The following is a 13,568-nucleotide window of genomic DNA, read 5'->3' as shown; positions in this document are numbered from 1 at the left end:
CGCCGGCGAACCAGCTCCCTGCTGGCCCGGAGTCGAGGACGACGGCGGCCGCCAAAACCGTGCCGCGATCTCCCAAGAACCACCGCCGCTCGGAGCAAAACGCTGCCGCTGCCCTCGTTGGCCAGCTCCTGATGACGCCGCCTGCAGCACGGAAGTCGCCCACAGTCGCACCCGACGAGGGGGCACCGAGCCGCGGCGAGGGGATCTGATGTAGGGCGGAACCCTATGGGGCCGATCTTTCACGTTTGGAGTGGATCCTACGGGGAAACACGAAGAACGCGCGGAAGAACACAAGGGAAATCATAGGGAGAAACGAGAGAAACACTCAACCAACAAGGAATCGATCACACAAGGGCTAGATCACCGAAAGCACAAAGTAGCACGAGATCCAAAATCAACAAAGGAAGATACAAGAGTAACCGTTCTTCTCTGTGAGGAGGTCTTGATTGTCTTCTCCGGATGGAGGCCTTGAATCCGAATGGATCTTCTCCGAAGAGGCACGGTCCCTCACGTGGAGTAGATCCGGTATGGATGAGCAGAGCTCTATCTCTAAATGAGCTATCCCAATGCTGACCCTAAAACGTAGGTGGGGATGGAGTATATATAGTCTAGGGGCGAAGAGGGGTACATGGGCCTCGGCCCTACACTGTGCGCAGACAGGGAAGGCCGGATGTCCGGGCGTCGGGCCGGATGTCCGGTGGCTCGTGAGGGGCCGGATGTCCAGGCTGAAGGGCCGGATGTCCGGGCTGGTGCAGATGGCCGTTCTATTCTCCGGATGGGCGACGCCGGATGTCCGCTCGGAGGGGCCGGATGTCCGTTGCTTCGGGAGGCGCCGGATGTCCGGGGTGCTGGCCGGATGTCCGGGCTGACGGGGCAACCTTCTGTGCTCCCTAGACGCCAGTGCCAGATGTCCGGGATTTTGGCCGGATTTCCGGTGAGGAGGGGCGGATGTCCGGGCCGGACGCCGGATGTCCGGGCCGGACGCCGGATGTCCGGTCCCTGTAGCTTCTTCTGCAGAGTCCTGGCCGTGTAGATCTCGAGGGGCCGGATGTCCGGGGTCCTGGCCGGATGTCCGGTGCCTGGAGGCTGTTCTTGCCTTCTTCCGTGGGTTCTCTTCTTCCGTGGACTTGGGGTCTGGACCATCTTCATGTGCATCCTCGGGAGGGTCCTCTTGGTACCTAATCATGCACAACATTTCGGATTGAGGTAGTAGCCATGTCTCAAGAGGATCATGTGATATATCACTAAGGAGAGAAGTCACCTCGGTCTCGAGAGCTCTAGCTTGTGCTCTAGTCATGGGTCCTCTTGGTGCTTGGTGAGACGATGGAAGGTCCATGGGGATGACCGAAGGATGCTCCGCATCAGGATCCCATCCTCCTCGTCGGAGTCGGCCACCGCTAGCGCCCAGAACCGTCCACCACACGCACCCGTCTCCGGCGGGGCGACACCCGCCCCGGGCGCACGCACCGGAGAGACACCGGCGCCGCGCCGGACCTGAATCCATGCGCCCGCAGCGGCGAGATCTACGGGAGGAGGGAGGGCGCCGCCCGCGACACCCGAAGTCGCCTCCAACGGCTCGCTGCGTTCGAAACTTGCCATCACTTGCCCTCTTTCATTGCGAGTCTTGACATGACAGATATATTGTGAATTCATCAATTCGGAATTTGAGTTATACCATTAACTGAGTCCAGGGAAATGGGACGGTGCTGCTGAGTTCTCTGACAAGGAGGTCATCAGGGCTGAAAGGAACACCGGAAATGTCAGCACTAAACTCAGAGAGATTCAGGTAAGTATAGGATCATGCTTTAGTCTATTTTTCTTTCTGCTCCTAGAGATCTGTAGATTGCTCATGCTTGTGGTGCGCGTTTCAACCTCGAACCTTGGATGCAGATGCAAAATTACCAGAAGAAGATGGAGCAGAAGATCCAAAGAGAAGATGACCTTCGCATGGGGCTAAAGCTGTACAAGTCGGTGATACATACTGTATGATGCAATGAGATTGCTTCAATTTGAAAACTCTGCTGACTTGTTCCGGAGAAAACAAAACTTTCAGGGATGGAAAATACGAGGAGGCGTTGGAGAAGTTCGAGTCGGTGCTGGGGTCAAAACCAGAGATTGATGAAGCTTCCGTAGCCAGCTACAATGTCGCGTGCTGTTATTCAAAGCTCGACCGGGTTCGCCTCCTACTTGTTTCAATATGAAGAGCAAAACTGCAGGTCTGCCGCTCAATACACACATATGGATGTTCGTTTGTGCAGATACAAGCTGGTCTTTCTGCACTTGAAGAAGCGATGAAAGCAGGCTATGAAGACTTCAAGGTAACTAGACACTATCTGCTTTACAAGATTAATGGGTCTAAGGTTCATAGTAAGTGACACTTTATCTTACTTGATTTCCTGAAGAGGATTCGCACCGACCCGGATTTAGCAAACTTGAGGAACTCGGAGGAGTTCGCCACCCTACTAAACAAGTACGATGAATCATTTATCAACGAGAACGCCATCAATGCTATCAAATCCATATTTGGATTCGGTAAGAAGTGATGACCTCCTATCGATTGCACACATCTACTTGGTCTTGCAGTTTTAGTTTTAGTTTGTTCTTGCTGAGACTTGGAGATATCTCCAGGAATGTTTTAAGCCTTCCTTTGTACTTCAACCATTCTATGAACATACACTTTGTACATAACAATGGCAATCCTCCATTCGGAAAGCAAAGGCCATGTACAGGAAATATGTTACCATCGTGCTTGTAAGTTGTGACGTACTAGCTATCGTGCTTGAGGTACCAATCGGAATGTGGATATATTTTCTGGTGAACACAAGAGCCAGCTTTTGACGGGCAAAACACGCTTTACCTTTTCAGTTTTGGCAAAGGAGTGAAGCTCAGGTGGTCTTTGTTGAAGTGGTTCCTCACTCCATATCACTCCAGAACTAGATGGTGCTCCCAGAATTTGCAATGCACAGACATGACTGTTTGCAAGTCTGGAGTAGGTTGAGGTGGGTCTTCCACCTAAAGGAGCCCACCTTCTTGTCTTGTGGGAGAGAAGAGTAATGCACTTCCCAAATAAGGTTAAACCAGGGCAGGTCACCTCTATTGAAGAATTTATGCACATTCTTCATGACAAGAGCTTTATTATGATCAGTATTTAGAATTCCCAAGCCTCCCTGCAGCTTTGGTTTACTGATTTTGTCCCAAGCAACTAAAGCCATTCCATTTTCCTCACTACCAAATTTTCTCCAAAGAAAGTATCTTAGAAAGTTTATCAGTTGTGTGATCAGTCTTGCAGGAAGTGAGAGGGTGCTCATTTAATGAGTATACCTAGCCATACCTCGGGCCGGGCCTAGCCAAGCCCGACGCAAAAAACCCAGGCCCGGCCATTGGGCCTGTTTTCTGGGCCTGAGCCCGGCCCGAACACGTAAAAGCCCGTCGGGCTCCGGGCTGGCCCGGCCCGACCTTTGAAAAAACGCAAATACGACGGGCCTGGGCCCGGCACGGCCTGGCCTTCGGGCTCAAAATCTAGGCCCGAGCCTGGCCCGGGGGCAGCGTCGGGCCGGGCCGGGTCGGACTTTTTTGGGCCGGGTTGGGCCGGGCTTCCCATGGCCAGGTATAATAAGGAGCACCCTGCCATCCAGTGATAACATATAGGTGTTTAATAAGGAGCAGCCTGCCATCCAGTGATAACATATAACAAGGTAGAGCACCCAGAGAGCCTTCTTTCAACTCTTTGCATGGTGTCGAAGAAATCATCAATCCTCAATTGTGAAGTGCTCATAGGCAAAACCAAATAAGTAAAAGGAAATTTCCTCTCTAGCATCCCAAGATAGCAAGCAGCCCAGGCAAAATCTCTTCAAAAATATGAATGGCAACAAGAATGGATTTGTTGTATTGACTTTTAATCTAGTGTAATCTGCATAATGAAGAATGAGATTTTTTTTATTTGAATGAGCCGGGAAGACACAATTGGGAGCACTAGAATGGTGTCATCAGTATATTGTGGGGATGTTTGGAATGCGCCATAGCTTGCCCCACCAAACTTGGGCAAGCCAAATAATTGGCGGAGGATACCCTTGCCCATGCCCACGCTAATGATTTGGCAAAAACTGAACTGCAGGAAATGGGATGGGCTAGGCGTGCCAAATAAATGGTGCCCAACCAAACTTGCAGCCAGATCTGGTCAATGACCAATTTTTTGGAAGGGCAGCTCACGGCTCCCATCCAAACGGCCTCTGAATGAATGGGAATTCAGGGCAGGAATAACTGAGCAAAGGGACCTGAATAAGATTGTTGTGCATTGTCTCATTCAGTATGGATTGCAATAAATCAACTAGTAGAACAAAGATGAGGAGGGAAAGAGGGCCCCCTTGTCTAAACCCTCTCTTGCAATGGAAGAATTTACTAGGCACACCATTTGGTAGGACACAAAAAGTTCCAGAAGAGAAAATCATCTTCATCCATTGGATCCATCTGTCCCCAAAACCTCTAGCTTGAAAATTTTCGAAGATGGTCTTGTGTTCAATGTGGTCAAAGGCCTTATCAAAATCAAGCTTCAAAACAATGGTAGGCTATTTTTATTGTTGGCATTGATGTAAATACTCAAAACCCCAGGCCAGACAATCTTGAATTGTTCTATTTTTGATAAATCCATATTGGCTTGGGTGGACTAACTTGAATCACTTCTTGAAGTAAGTTTGCCAACAACTTGGTGATGATTTTGGTGATGTAGTTCAAAAGGGAGATAGGTCTAAAATCGTTGGCACTAAGATGTATATCCTTTTTGGGGAATAAGTGTAATGAAGGAAGCGTTGATGATTTGAAGATTGACTCTGCCATTAAAAAAGTCTTCAATAAGTTGGTAGAAGTCTGCAGCAATAATGTGCCAAGATGCTTTGATCAAAGCCCTATTGAAGCCACCAGGATCTCACTACCGCAGGATGTGCTAACACGACACTATAATAGAAGACCCTTCAATGAAACTGTGTGCGTTGCATTAATCGCAAATGATGATGTAAAAAAAACCGTCAAAAAGATGCAAAACGTTTGCGATGGCAGATACATCAAACACGGTTCAGATTTTAGTTGTGTGTGCGATGCGGGGCATACGGTTCAGTTCAATGAACTGTTTGCGATGAGGCAGAAGAACAGAAACGGGCAGCCAGATCAAAGTGTGTGTGCAATATACAACATACAATTCACTCGGATTAACTATTTGTGATTAGGCAACACAACAAAAATGGTCAGCCAGATCAAGGTGTCTGCGATTAACGCCATACACTTCAGACGGATTAACTGTTTTTGATTAGGCAACACAACAAAAACGGTCAGCTAGATCAAGGTGTCTGCGATTGACGGCATACACTTCACACGAATGAACGGTTTGCGTTTAGCCACAACAAACAGAATCAGTTAGACAGATCAATGTGTGTGCGCTAGACGGACACACATTCTAATTAAAAAAGCGTGCGCGATGGTAATAACGAGCGCACGGTTGATGGAACAAGACGTGTGCTGACATCGCCTATTGTGGTGCACCCTATGATGCAAACGCCACATACGCGGCCGAGAACGCGTGCCCACGTTACGCCATCCGAGAATAGTATCGCACTTAGAAATTATAGAACCGTCAATAAATTTTGAGCCTGCATCCCATCACATTCCAAATTACTACCACGCTATATTTAATTGCAAACATGTTCACACCGATCAAAACCTAAACGGTTCCTCACTTAGGATCATATTAGTATTCGGTTATAAATACTACCTACTCCAAGATGACTGCACATTCCTCCTCAACTCCTCATCCACAAAAACAAACAAGTCTTTCAACGTTGTCCCCTTGTGTCTGCCATGGCCCGCATGAGTTCTGAGTCGAGAGGTTACTACCAGAGAGAGGCGAGCATGGAAGCGGAAGCACGAGAGATGTCCTGCCTTGCTGTGAAAGCAGCCGACATGTCCTGCCACGCCGCCTTAGCAGCAAAGAGGTCCTGCCACGCTGCTGAAGCAGCACAGAGGTCCCGCCGCGTCGACGATGCAGCAGACTGGTCCGGTCGCGCCGTGGAAGCAACAGAGATGTCCCACCGCGCCGCGAATGCAACAAAGATGTTCTCCCGCGCCGCGGCCGCCTGCGAAAATGTCTCGCGGGCCGGCGAGGACTCTCACAGGCGCATGCGCGCTATGCTTGTTGACCTGATGGGTCGGATCTCCAACTGGATGAAGCTGCAAGACGAGATGAATGCCTCGTTTGAAAATGTTACCAGCGTCATCGGGAGACTAGGGGAGGACAAGGCGAAGCTCCGCACCGAGCGCGACCTGCTGAGGGCGAAGATAGCCGAAACAATGAAGCAGCATGAGGAGACCACTGCCTTGTTGAAGAGGATGGGCGTCATTGTCAAGAAACTTATGGATGCCATGCTCTGCATCGAGCGCCAAAGGCTGGTGGAGAAATCCGTGGATGCTCTCAAGCAACATATTGAGGACACGAATGAGCTCATCGCCGCTCCCCGCGAGAAGTAGTCTCCGCGGCCTACAACAACGCATCAAGAAAGTAGAGATCAGCGAGCCAGATCATTATCTGCGTCTTCCTTTTTCTTTGCCCTTGTGTATTTCGAGAGTTGCCGGATGTGGCTTTTTTTAATTATCTTCTTAAATATGTAAGACAATTATTATCCACTGTCATCGTCCTTATATTTGTCAGTCTTGTTATAAGTCGAAGTCGATGCTATACAAGCCGTCTGATCTTAGTCGAGTGAGACATAGCCACACCATTAAACAGGGGCTCGGGCGCCATTAATGGAGACGTTGGGAGAGAGGTGGGCGGCGGATGGAGATCAAAGGGCTCTCCTCCTGATAGGCACTCACAGGGGTCTGATCGCATGCCTCCCGTACTCAAATAGCTACCCCGCATGACACCTCCTAGCCAATAAAAAGGGAGGACGCGCGGCGGCACGTAAATGGTAAGTAGAACGCCCACGATTTCAATAATACTTGTGTTTCCGATTGTAACGTGACAACACTTGTTTCAAAATGACTTTGTTGATTGTTATTGTGTGCGCCTTCGCAAATCGGACAAAAAATTTACCACAGCATGTTGGTTCCATGTCATGACACCATGCCAAGTTTCATGATTTCTAGGCGAGTTTTGGATTTACGGGAATTTTAAAACCAAATTTCTCGATGTTTCCAGCCGAGCCAACACGCTTAGATGTTTGAATTCCATTCCCATTTTTGCATGGGACCTAGAAATTCGCCCAAGTACACATAAGATTTTTCAACTAACTTTGGCGCACTGGAGCATGTGCTTGTAGTTCAAATTTGAATTATGTGCATTAAATGCGTGGAAACTCAATTAATGTATAGAAAAGGCCAAACGAACCTGGAATAATTCCAAAATTTAGGACGAAATTACTATTAGTCTAAGCTGCCTGTGTAAAAAAAACCAAGGCAGGAGAAGGCAGTGTATGACGTTTCGCACACGGAGGTGACACGTTCCCTCTCGGAACCACGAGCCTTCTTGAGAGAAGTTTCGGTTTGCAAGAAGCTTATACCAAAGCTTGTTCCAATTCGGCCAAAAAAATTACCATGACATGTTGCCATGTCATGACACCATGCCAAGATTCATAATTTTCTTGCGTGTTTTGGATTTACAGGAATTAAAAAACCAAGTTTCTCAATATTTTCGGGTAGGCCACAACACCTAAATATTTGAATTTCATTCTCATTTCTTGCATGGGACCTACAAATTCACCCAAGGACACACATGTGATTTTTCAACCAAGTTTGGTGCACTGGAGCATGTGCTTGTAGTTTAAATTTTAATTATGCACATTAATGATCAAAAACTCAATTAATGTATAAAAAAAGGCAAAACAAACACAGAATGATTCCAAATTTCAACGACACTCATATAGTTCTATGTTGCATCGGTAAAAATAAAGGGGCGGAGGCAGCGTATATCGTTTCGCACATAAAGGTGACACGTTCCCTCCCGGAACCACGAGTCTTCTTGAGAGAAGCTCCGGTTTGCAAGAAGCTTATACCAAAACTTGTCCCAATTTGGCCAATTTTTTTACCACAGCATGTTGGTGCCATGAAATGACACCATTCCAAGTTTCATGATTTTCAGGCGAGTATTGAATCTACATGAATTTAAAAACCAAATTTCTCAATGTTACTGGTCGAGCCACAACGCCCAGATGTTTGAATTTCATTCTCATTTCTTGCATGGAACATAGAAATTCACCCAAGGATACACATGTGATTTTTCAACCAACCTTGGTGCACTGGAGCATGTACTTTTAGTTCAAATTTGAATTATTCACATTAAATGCCAAGAAACTCAATTAATGCATAAAAAGGGTCAAACGAACCCGGAATAATTCCAAATTTTATCATGACACTCATATAGTTCTATGTTTGCTCTGTAAAAAAATCAAGGGAGGGGGGAAGCGTATGTCATTTCGCACACAAAGATGACACATCCCCCCTCGAAACCACACGCCTTCTTGAGAGAAGCTCCAATTTGCAAGAAGCTTATACCAAAACTTGTCCCAATTCGGCCAGTTTTTTTACCACAACATGTTGGTGCCATAAAATGACACCATGCCAAGTTTCATGATTTTCATGTGAGTTTGGAATTTACAGGAATTTAAAAACCAAGTTTATCAATGTGTCCGGCCGAGCCACGACGCCCAAAAGTTTGAATTTCATTCCCATCCTTGCATGGGACCTATAAATTCACCCAAGACACACATGTGATTTTTCAACAAACTTTGGTGCACTGGAACATGTGCTTGTAGTTCAAATTTGAATTATGCACATTAAATGCCTAGAAACTCAATTAATGCATAAAAATGCCAAACGAACCTGGAATAATTCCAAATTTTGACACGGCACTCATATAGTTGCATGTTCATTGTAGATAAATGTTCTAGCAATTGAAACACCATTCTTTCCCTCCGTAACACCATTTTGTCTTTCAAAACAAAATGAAAAAAATCAGATATACCACAAACAGTTTACTAGCAAGAATCGTGTGGGATGCGATAAAAAATATATTTGTGCACCGTCTAGTCTGGCTTACGCAGGAAGCTTCGTCGTCTACAGTCCACCGCCCGCGCTTGTACCACACTTGCGCGCTAGCTTCTCGCGGCACTGAGCGAAATTTTTCTGCCACCGCGGAAATATCTATCTCCCCGTCCCCACCCACCACAAGCCACGTTTCCATTGCTCCTCCTTGCTTTCCAAGTTCAAACCTTCACTGTTGCTTAGTGGCAGCGCCACCTTCTCACTAGCGACCCTTCTTCTTGCAGTGCCACCTCCTTGCCGATGACCCTTCTTCTTGCCGCGCGGCCTCATCCATATGCTCAGGCAATTCACACCCCACCCACACCATCCTCCTCCTTCCCGGTCCCACATGCCCCGACCGACGGTGCGACACCTTCCGCCCAAATCACTGGCCCCATCCTCCAACTAAGCGCCGCTCACAGCCATTTTGGACGTAGTATAACGTGGAGCTCAGTAGCATCTCACAGCGGAGAAGCAAATCGCGGCCGCACGCTCGGACGAGGTCGCTATGGCTGACATACGTGCCGACCGCCAGATCTTGGAGGAGCACCTCGTCTTCGAGGCCACCGTCGACACCGCCATGCGGTTGTCCACTTTAAAATAAAGTTCGTGCTGTTTTCTCGAGGCCACCGCCGGTGCCTTCTAGAGATTTGTCCTCTGTAATGTTAATATGCAATCTGATGTTCTGAAATGTATTGTTTAGTTAACAGTTTGGTACAACAATTGCTACATTTTGTAGTACTGTTCTCAAGCATTCTTGGTTTTGTTAAATGTCTTATCTTCTAGTATATGTTCTATTCTGCAATGTCGTGCTCAGTTAACTGTTTTGGTTCATTTGGTCTGCTGTCTAGTTAACTGTTTGATTCAATTCTGCAATTTGATTTTCATTTGTTGTGGGTACAATTTTGTATTGTTATGCATGTGAGAAATAAATCGAATTTTGTTGTACTCAATACATATTCCACTGATAGTATGGCAGCTCTCAGTTAATCTTATCAAGATCTTCCTTATATGTGTTGCAGGGAAACAATGTGAGGCACTGCGGTTTACCATCGAGGTTTGCTCATGCATGGTCCTTTCGCTAATAGCACATTATTGTGCAGTTGCAGGAATCATTCTAATATTTAGGTTTCTTACAATTTGGTCTTGCACATGTAGGTCCTGCTGTCAGAGGCTTAGACCCACTGTTTGACCCATTTTGCATATGGGGAAATGAGATGTCCATGAATATCAGTCAAGTCAAGAAACTCAGAAAGATTGTTAGGATAAAGATACTTGCGATGAATAATAGCAACTTTGTTTGCACAATGAAGAAGACATCAGTCAACTATAGGATGGTACTAACTCTTTTACCTTTGTTTTTACCCCTTGTACCATTTCAAAATTTACAACAGCGATTTATGGATATCTTCGTTTTTAGTACTTTTCAAAGTAGTTCACCGATGATTACCTCTCAAACCACCTGCATGGTCAAGAGGCGAGGAAGGTATTCATTCAACACCCACAGTACAATACTAAAGTCTTCCCGAAGAGGACGAAGGTTGGGTGGGTAATTATCCATTCCCACTAGCCTAAAGTTGCAAGGACATTCAACAATAACGAAGGCTTAATATTTGCCTTTCGCTTCTGTAGTTTCCCAGATGAGATTCATTTGTCTATTTATCTTGTATGATGCTACTTTCCAAAGGTTTTTGATGTTTGTGATAACCGCGTAATTAAGCTACAGTAATCCCCTCCTATTGTTGCCATGTCATCACAGTTAATTTGTTAAACCTCGCTTTGATCCAAACCCGATTCAAATTCAGATTTAAAATAAAGTCAAATTATTATTTCTTCAAATGGTAAAACAAAATGTCGGTTGGTTGCAAATATTTACTAACAATTTGTCATGCAAGAATTAACATTTTTAAAAATATAAAATTGCCCCTGGATATTAAACAGTAGACCAACAACACCTTTTTATCCCATTTTAATATAAACTCAAACTTAATAAATTATTTTGAATGCAAACTTGTTGTGGTAGTGCAAAATAATGCATAGTAATTATATGGCAAGATTTTACATTTAACAAAAGTATTTTGATGCAAAAAGGTAGTACAAAACAGTAGCTAAATAAATAAACGGTAAAGTAAATGGAAAGTACTAGTAAAAAGAAAAGAAACCTAATCTACTTGGCACCTTAGCCCATCTAGCAAAACGGACCAGGCTAACCCCAACTTGCCTCCCACCTCTCGCTACAGGAGGCATGGATGCCGTGGCGGCCATCTGCCGACGATGGTCGTGCGTGGCGGCCATCCGCCCCTGCCCCCGCTTATAGAGTTGTCGCCTGATGTTCCCCGAACCATAGATCGCCTCCCCTCCCCGCTCTCGCCCCTCTCCCACGCTCACTTTATTCTTCCCCCGCGTATGCCCGACGTAGTCATCACCATGGCCCTGCCATAGCCGTGGCCACTGACCTCCCCGACGCTCGGGAGTTTGCCCAGGAGATGCGTCATCGTCGTCTGCATCGACTACGGGGATCTATTCGTCCGGAGCCTCACTCCATCGTTGCCATCCTCACCTCCTCCCACCTCTGTCGTCATCGTCGTGGCCTTCGATTCACGCCACCTCGTCCACCCTGGTCCCGTTCGAAATCGCCATCGACCAACCCCCGGTGAGCAGCGTTGATTTTCCCCCTTTCCCCATCGTTTTAGTCGACGTAGGCCGCCGTCTGCTACCTACCATGGCCGGGCCTGAAACTTACTGCGTGTGCGCGCGCTTGCCAAGCTCACCACGCCTACCGTCCCGCTCGATTTTGTCTACCGCTGCTCCTGCGCTTCAGCGGCTGCTCTCGGCCTCCCTGGTCCACGCCCGTTGGTGTTAGACTATGCTTTGGTCTACTGTTGGACTTGGTGTTACCGATCAGAGCTGGTCGTATGCTCCATGCACCCATCGCCCTTGCATGACGCATGCAAGGCTGCTAGCCGCACTCTTATCTTCCGATCGATCTAAGATCGATTGTTAGTCTGTTTACGTGCGTGTGTATCTCTCTCCCTCTCTCTCATGTACTCTATTATATATTAACCCACTGTGGATGAATACGAGTATGTGATGCATTGCAATCCCTAGTCTATCTTTTATCATGGTATCAGATTAGATCCTTCCCCTGCTTCCGCCATGGACGCCGAGGCCGCCGCCGCCGCCGCCGTGGCGGCTACACCTCCGGCGCCCTCCTCCCAACCTCTGGGCTCCATCCCGCAGCCTCCTCCTCCACCTCCTCCTCACTCCCCTGTGGTACACACGCCTCTCCCTCTCCAGACCGCGCCGTCAGTCGCCGGCTTCCCTTCTGCGGCCTATATCCATGCGATGCGCGTTGAGAGTGCCCACATCAACCTCGGCGTCCGCCTCGATATGGAAGGGGCCAACTACTCGACTTGGCGTGGCCTCATGCTCGAGGTCATTGACCAGTACGATGTGGCGGCTTGGATCGCGCCGGACTTCACCAACCGCGCCGGCGATGTGGCGTGAACATCGTCAACAAAGCCGGCAAGCGCTGGTTCTACGGCTCCATGGTCACGGAGCTTGCCGGCTTCATCCTCAACAGAGAATCCACGACGGCCGAGCTGTGGTCCTCCATCGAGTCCTTGTTCGTCAACAATAGGCGCTCTCGGCGCTTCCAGCTCACGGCGAAGCTCTTCGCCGTCAAGCAAGGTGACGCACCGGTCTCCTCTTTCTGCGCGCGCCTTAAGGCCATGGCGGACGGGCTGAGGAACGCCGGAAAGGTGCTGGATGATGATGAACTCGTTGTTCAGCTCCTTTGCGGCGTCAACAAGGACCGTCATGAGATGACTGCAAAAATCATCGAGAAATCTCAAACTCCCATTCCCTTTGATGTTGCAGTTGGTATGCTCCTCCAGGACGAGATCGACGCTGACTTCTCCCCCTCCGACGTCTCCCACACCGCCCTCGCCGTCCAGAAGCACCCACCTGCCCCTGCCTCCTCCTCTGGCGGGCAAGCCAGGCCTCCTGTGCTCGGGCAGGGCGGCCCCAAGCCTGGCACTCCTTTGCCAAACTAGGGGAACAACAAGCGGCGCCGCTACACCAACAACGACGGCTATCAAGGCGCCGCCAACTCGCCGCCGCCCTGGACTGGGCATGTGTACGTGTACCCCGTCTCGCTACCGCCTACGCCTCGTCCGCAGGGGATCCTCGGGCCGTGCCCAGCTCAGGCCTACACGACCAACGCGCCGCTCCAGTACGGCGGTGTGCCGTACGTACCGATGGGCTAAGAGGGGGGGGGGGGTTCATATGGTTCGGTACCATACCCGGCCCTTCTGGCTGCACCTCCGCCGTTGCCGCAGCACCACACCACGTCGGCCCCGGATGGAGTGGATTAGGTGGCGCTCATGGGGGCTCTCCACAACCTGACGCTGCAAAACTCCACCAACGGGTGGATCGCGGATTCAGGGCTTCTTCTCACATTACCTCAGACCCAGGTATGCTCTCGTCGGTTACCCCGATCACCA

At 48.5% G+C, this 13,568-nt stretch overlaps 2 protein-coding genes across 2 annotated transcripts in view; both read left to right on the top strand.

Annotated features, from left to right (window-relative positions):
* Positions 1-2,735, top strand: part of LOC123044885 (protein MET1, chloroplastic) — a 15,398-nt gene extending 12,663 nt beyond the window's left edge. The window contains exons 3-7 of the mRNA XM_044467766.1: positions 1,692-1,786; positions 1,891-1,967; positions 2,054-2,174; positions 2,259-2,318; positions 2,403-2,735. Of these exons, the coding sequence (XP_044323701.1) occupies positions 1,692-1,786; positions 1,891-1,967; positions 2,054-2,174; positions 2,259-2,318; positions 2,403-2,543 (494 nt within the window). The 3' untranslated portion in view covers positions 2,544-2,735. The remainder of the gene's footprint in view (positions 1-1,691; positions 1,787-1,890; positions 1,968-2,053; positions 2,175-2,258; positions 2,319-2,402) is intronic.
* An 8,870-nt stretch (positions 2,736-11,605) lies between these two features.
* On the top strand, positions 11,606-13,561 carry LOC123041225 (uncharacterized). Its single transcript, XM_044463892.1, has 2 exons — positions 11,606-12,753; positions 12,943-13,561. The coding sequence occupies exons 1-2, from the start codon at positions 12,612-12,614 to the stop codon at positions 13,116-13,118; spliced, it is 318 nt and encodes a 105-aa protein (XP_044319827.1). The 5' UTR covers positions 11,606-12,611; the 3' UTR covers positions 13,119-13,561.
* Positions 13,562-13,568: the final 7 nt, after the last annotated feature.

This window comes from Triticum aestivum, chromosome 2B (assembly GCF_018294505.1).
Source record: "Triticum aestivum cultivar Chinese Spring chromosome 2B, IWGSC CS RefSeq v2.1, whole genome shotgun sequence".
NCBI lineage: Eukaryota > Viridiplantae > Streptophyta > Magnoliopsida > Poales > Poaceae > Triticum > Triticum aestivum.
This window is presented reverse-complemented; position numbering and strand designations above follow the sequence as displayed.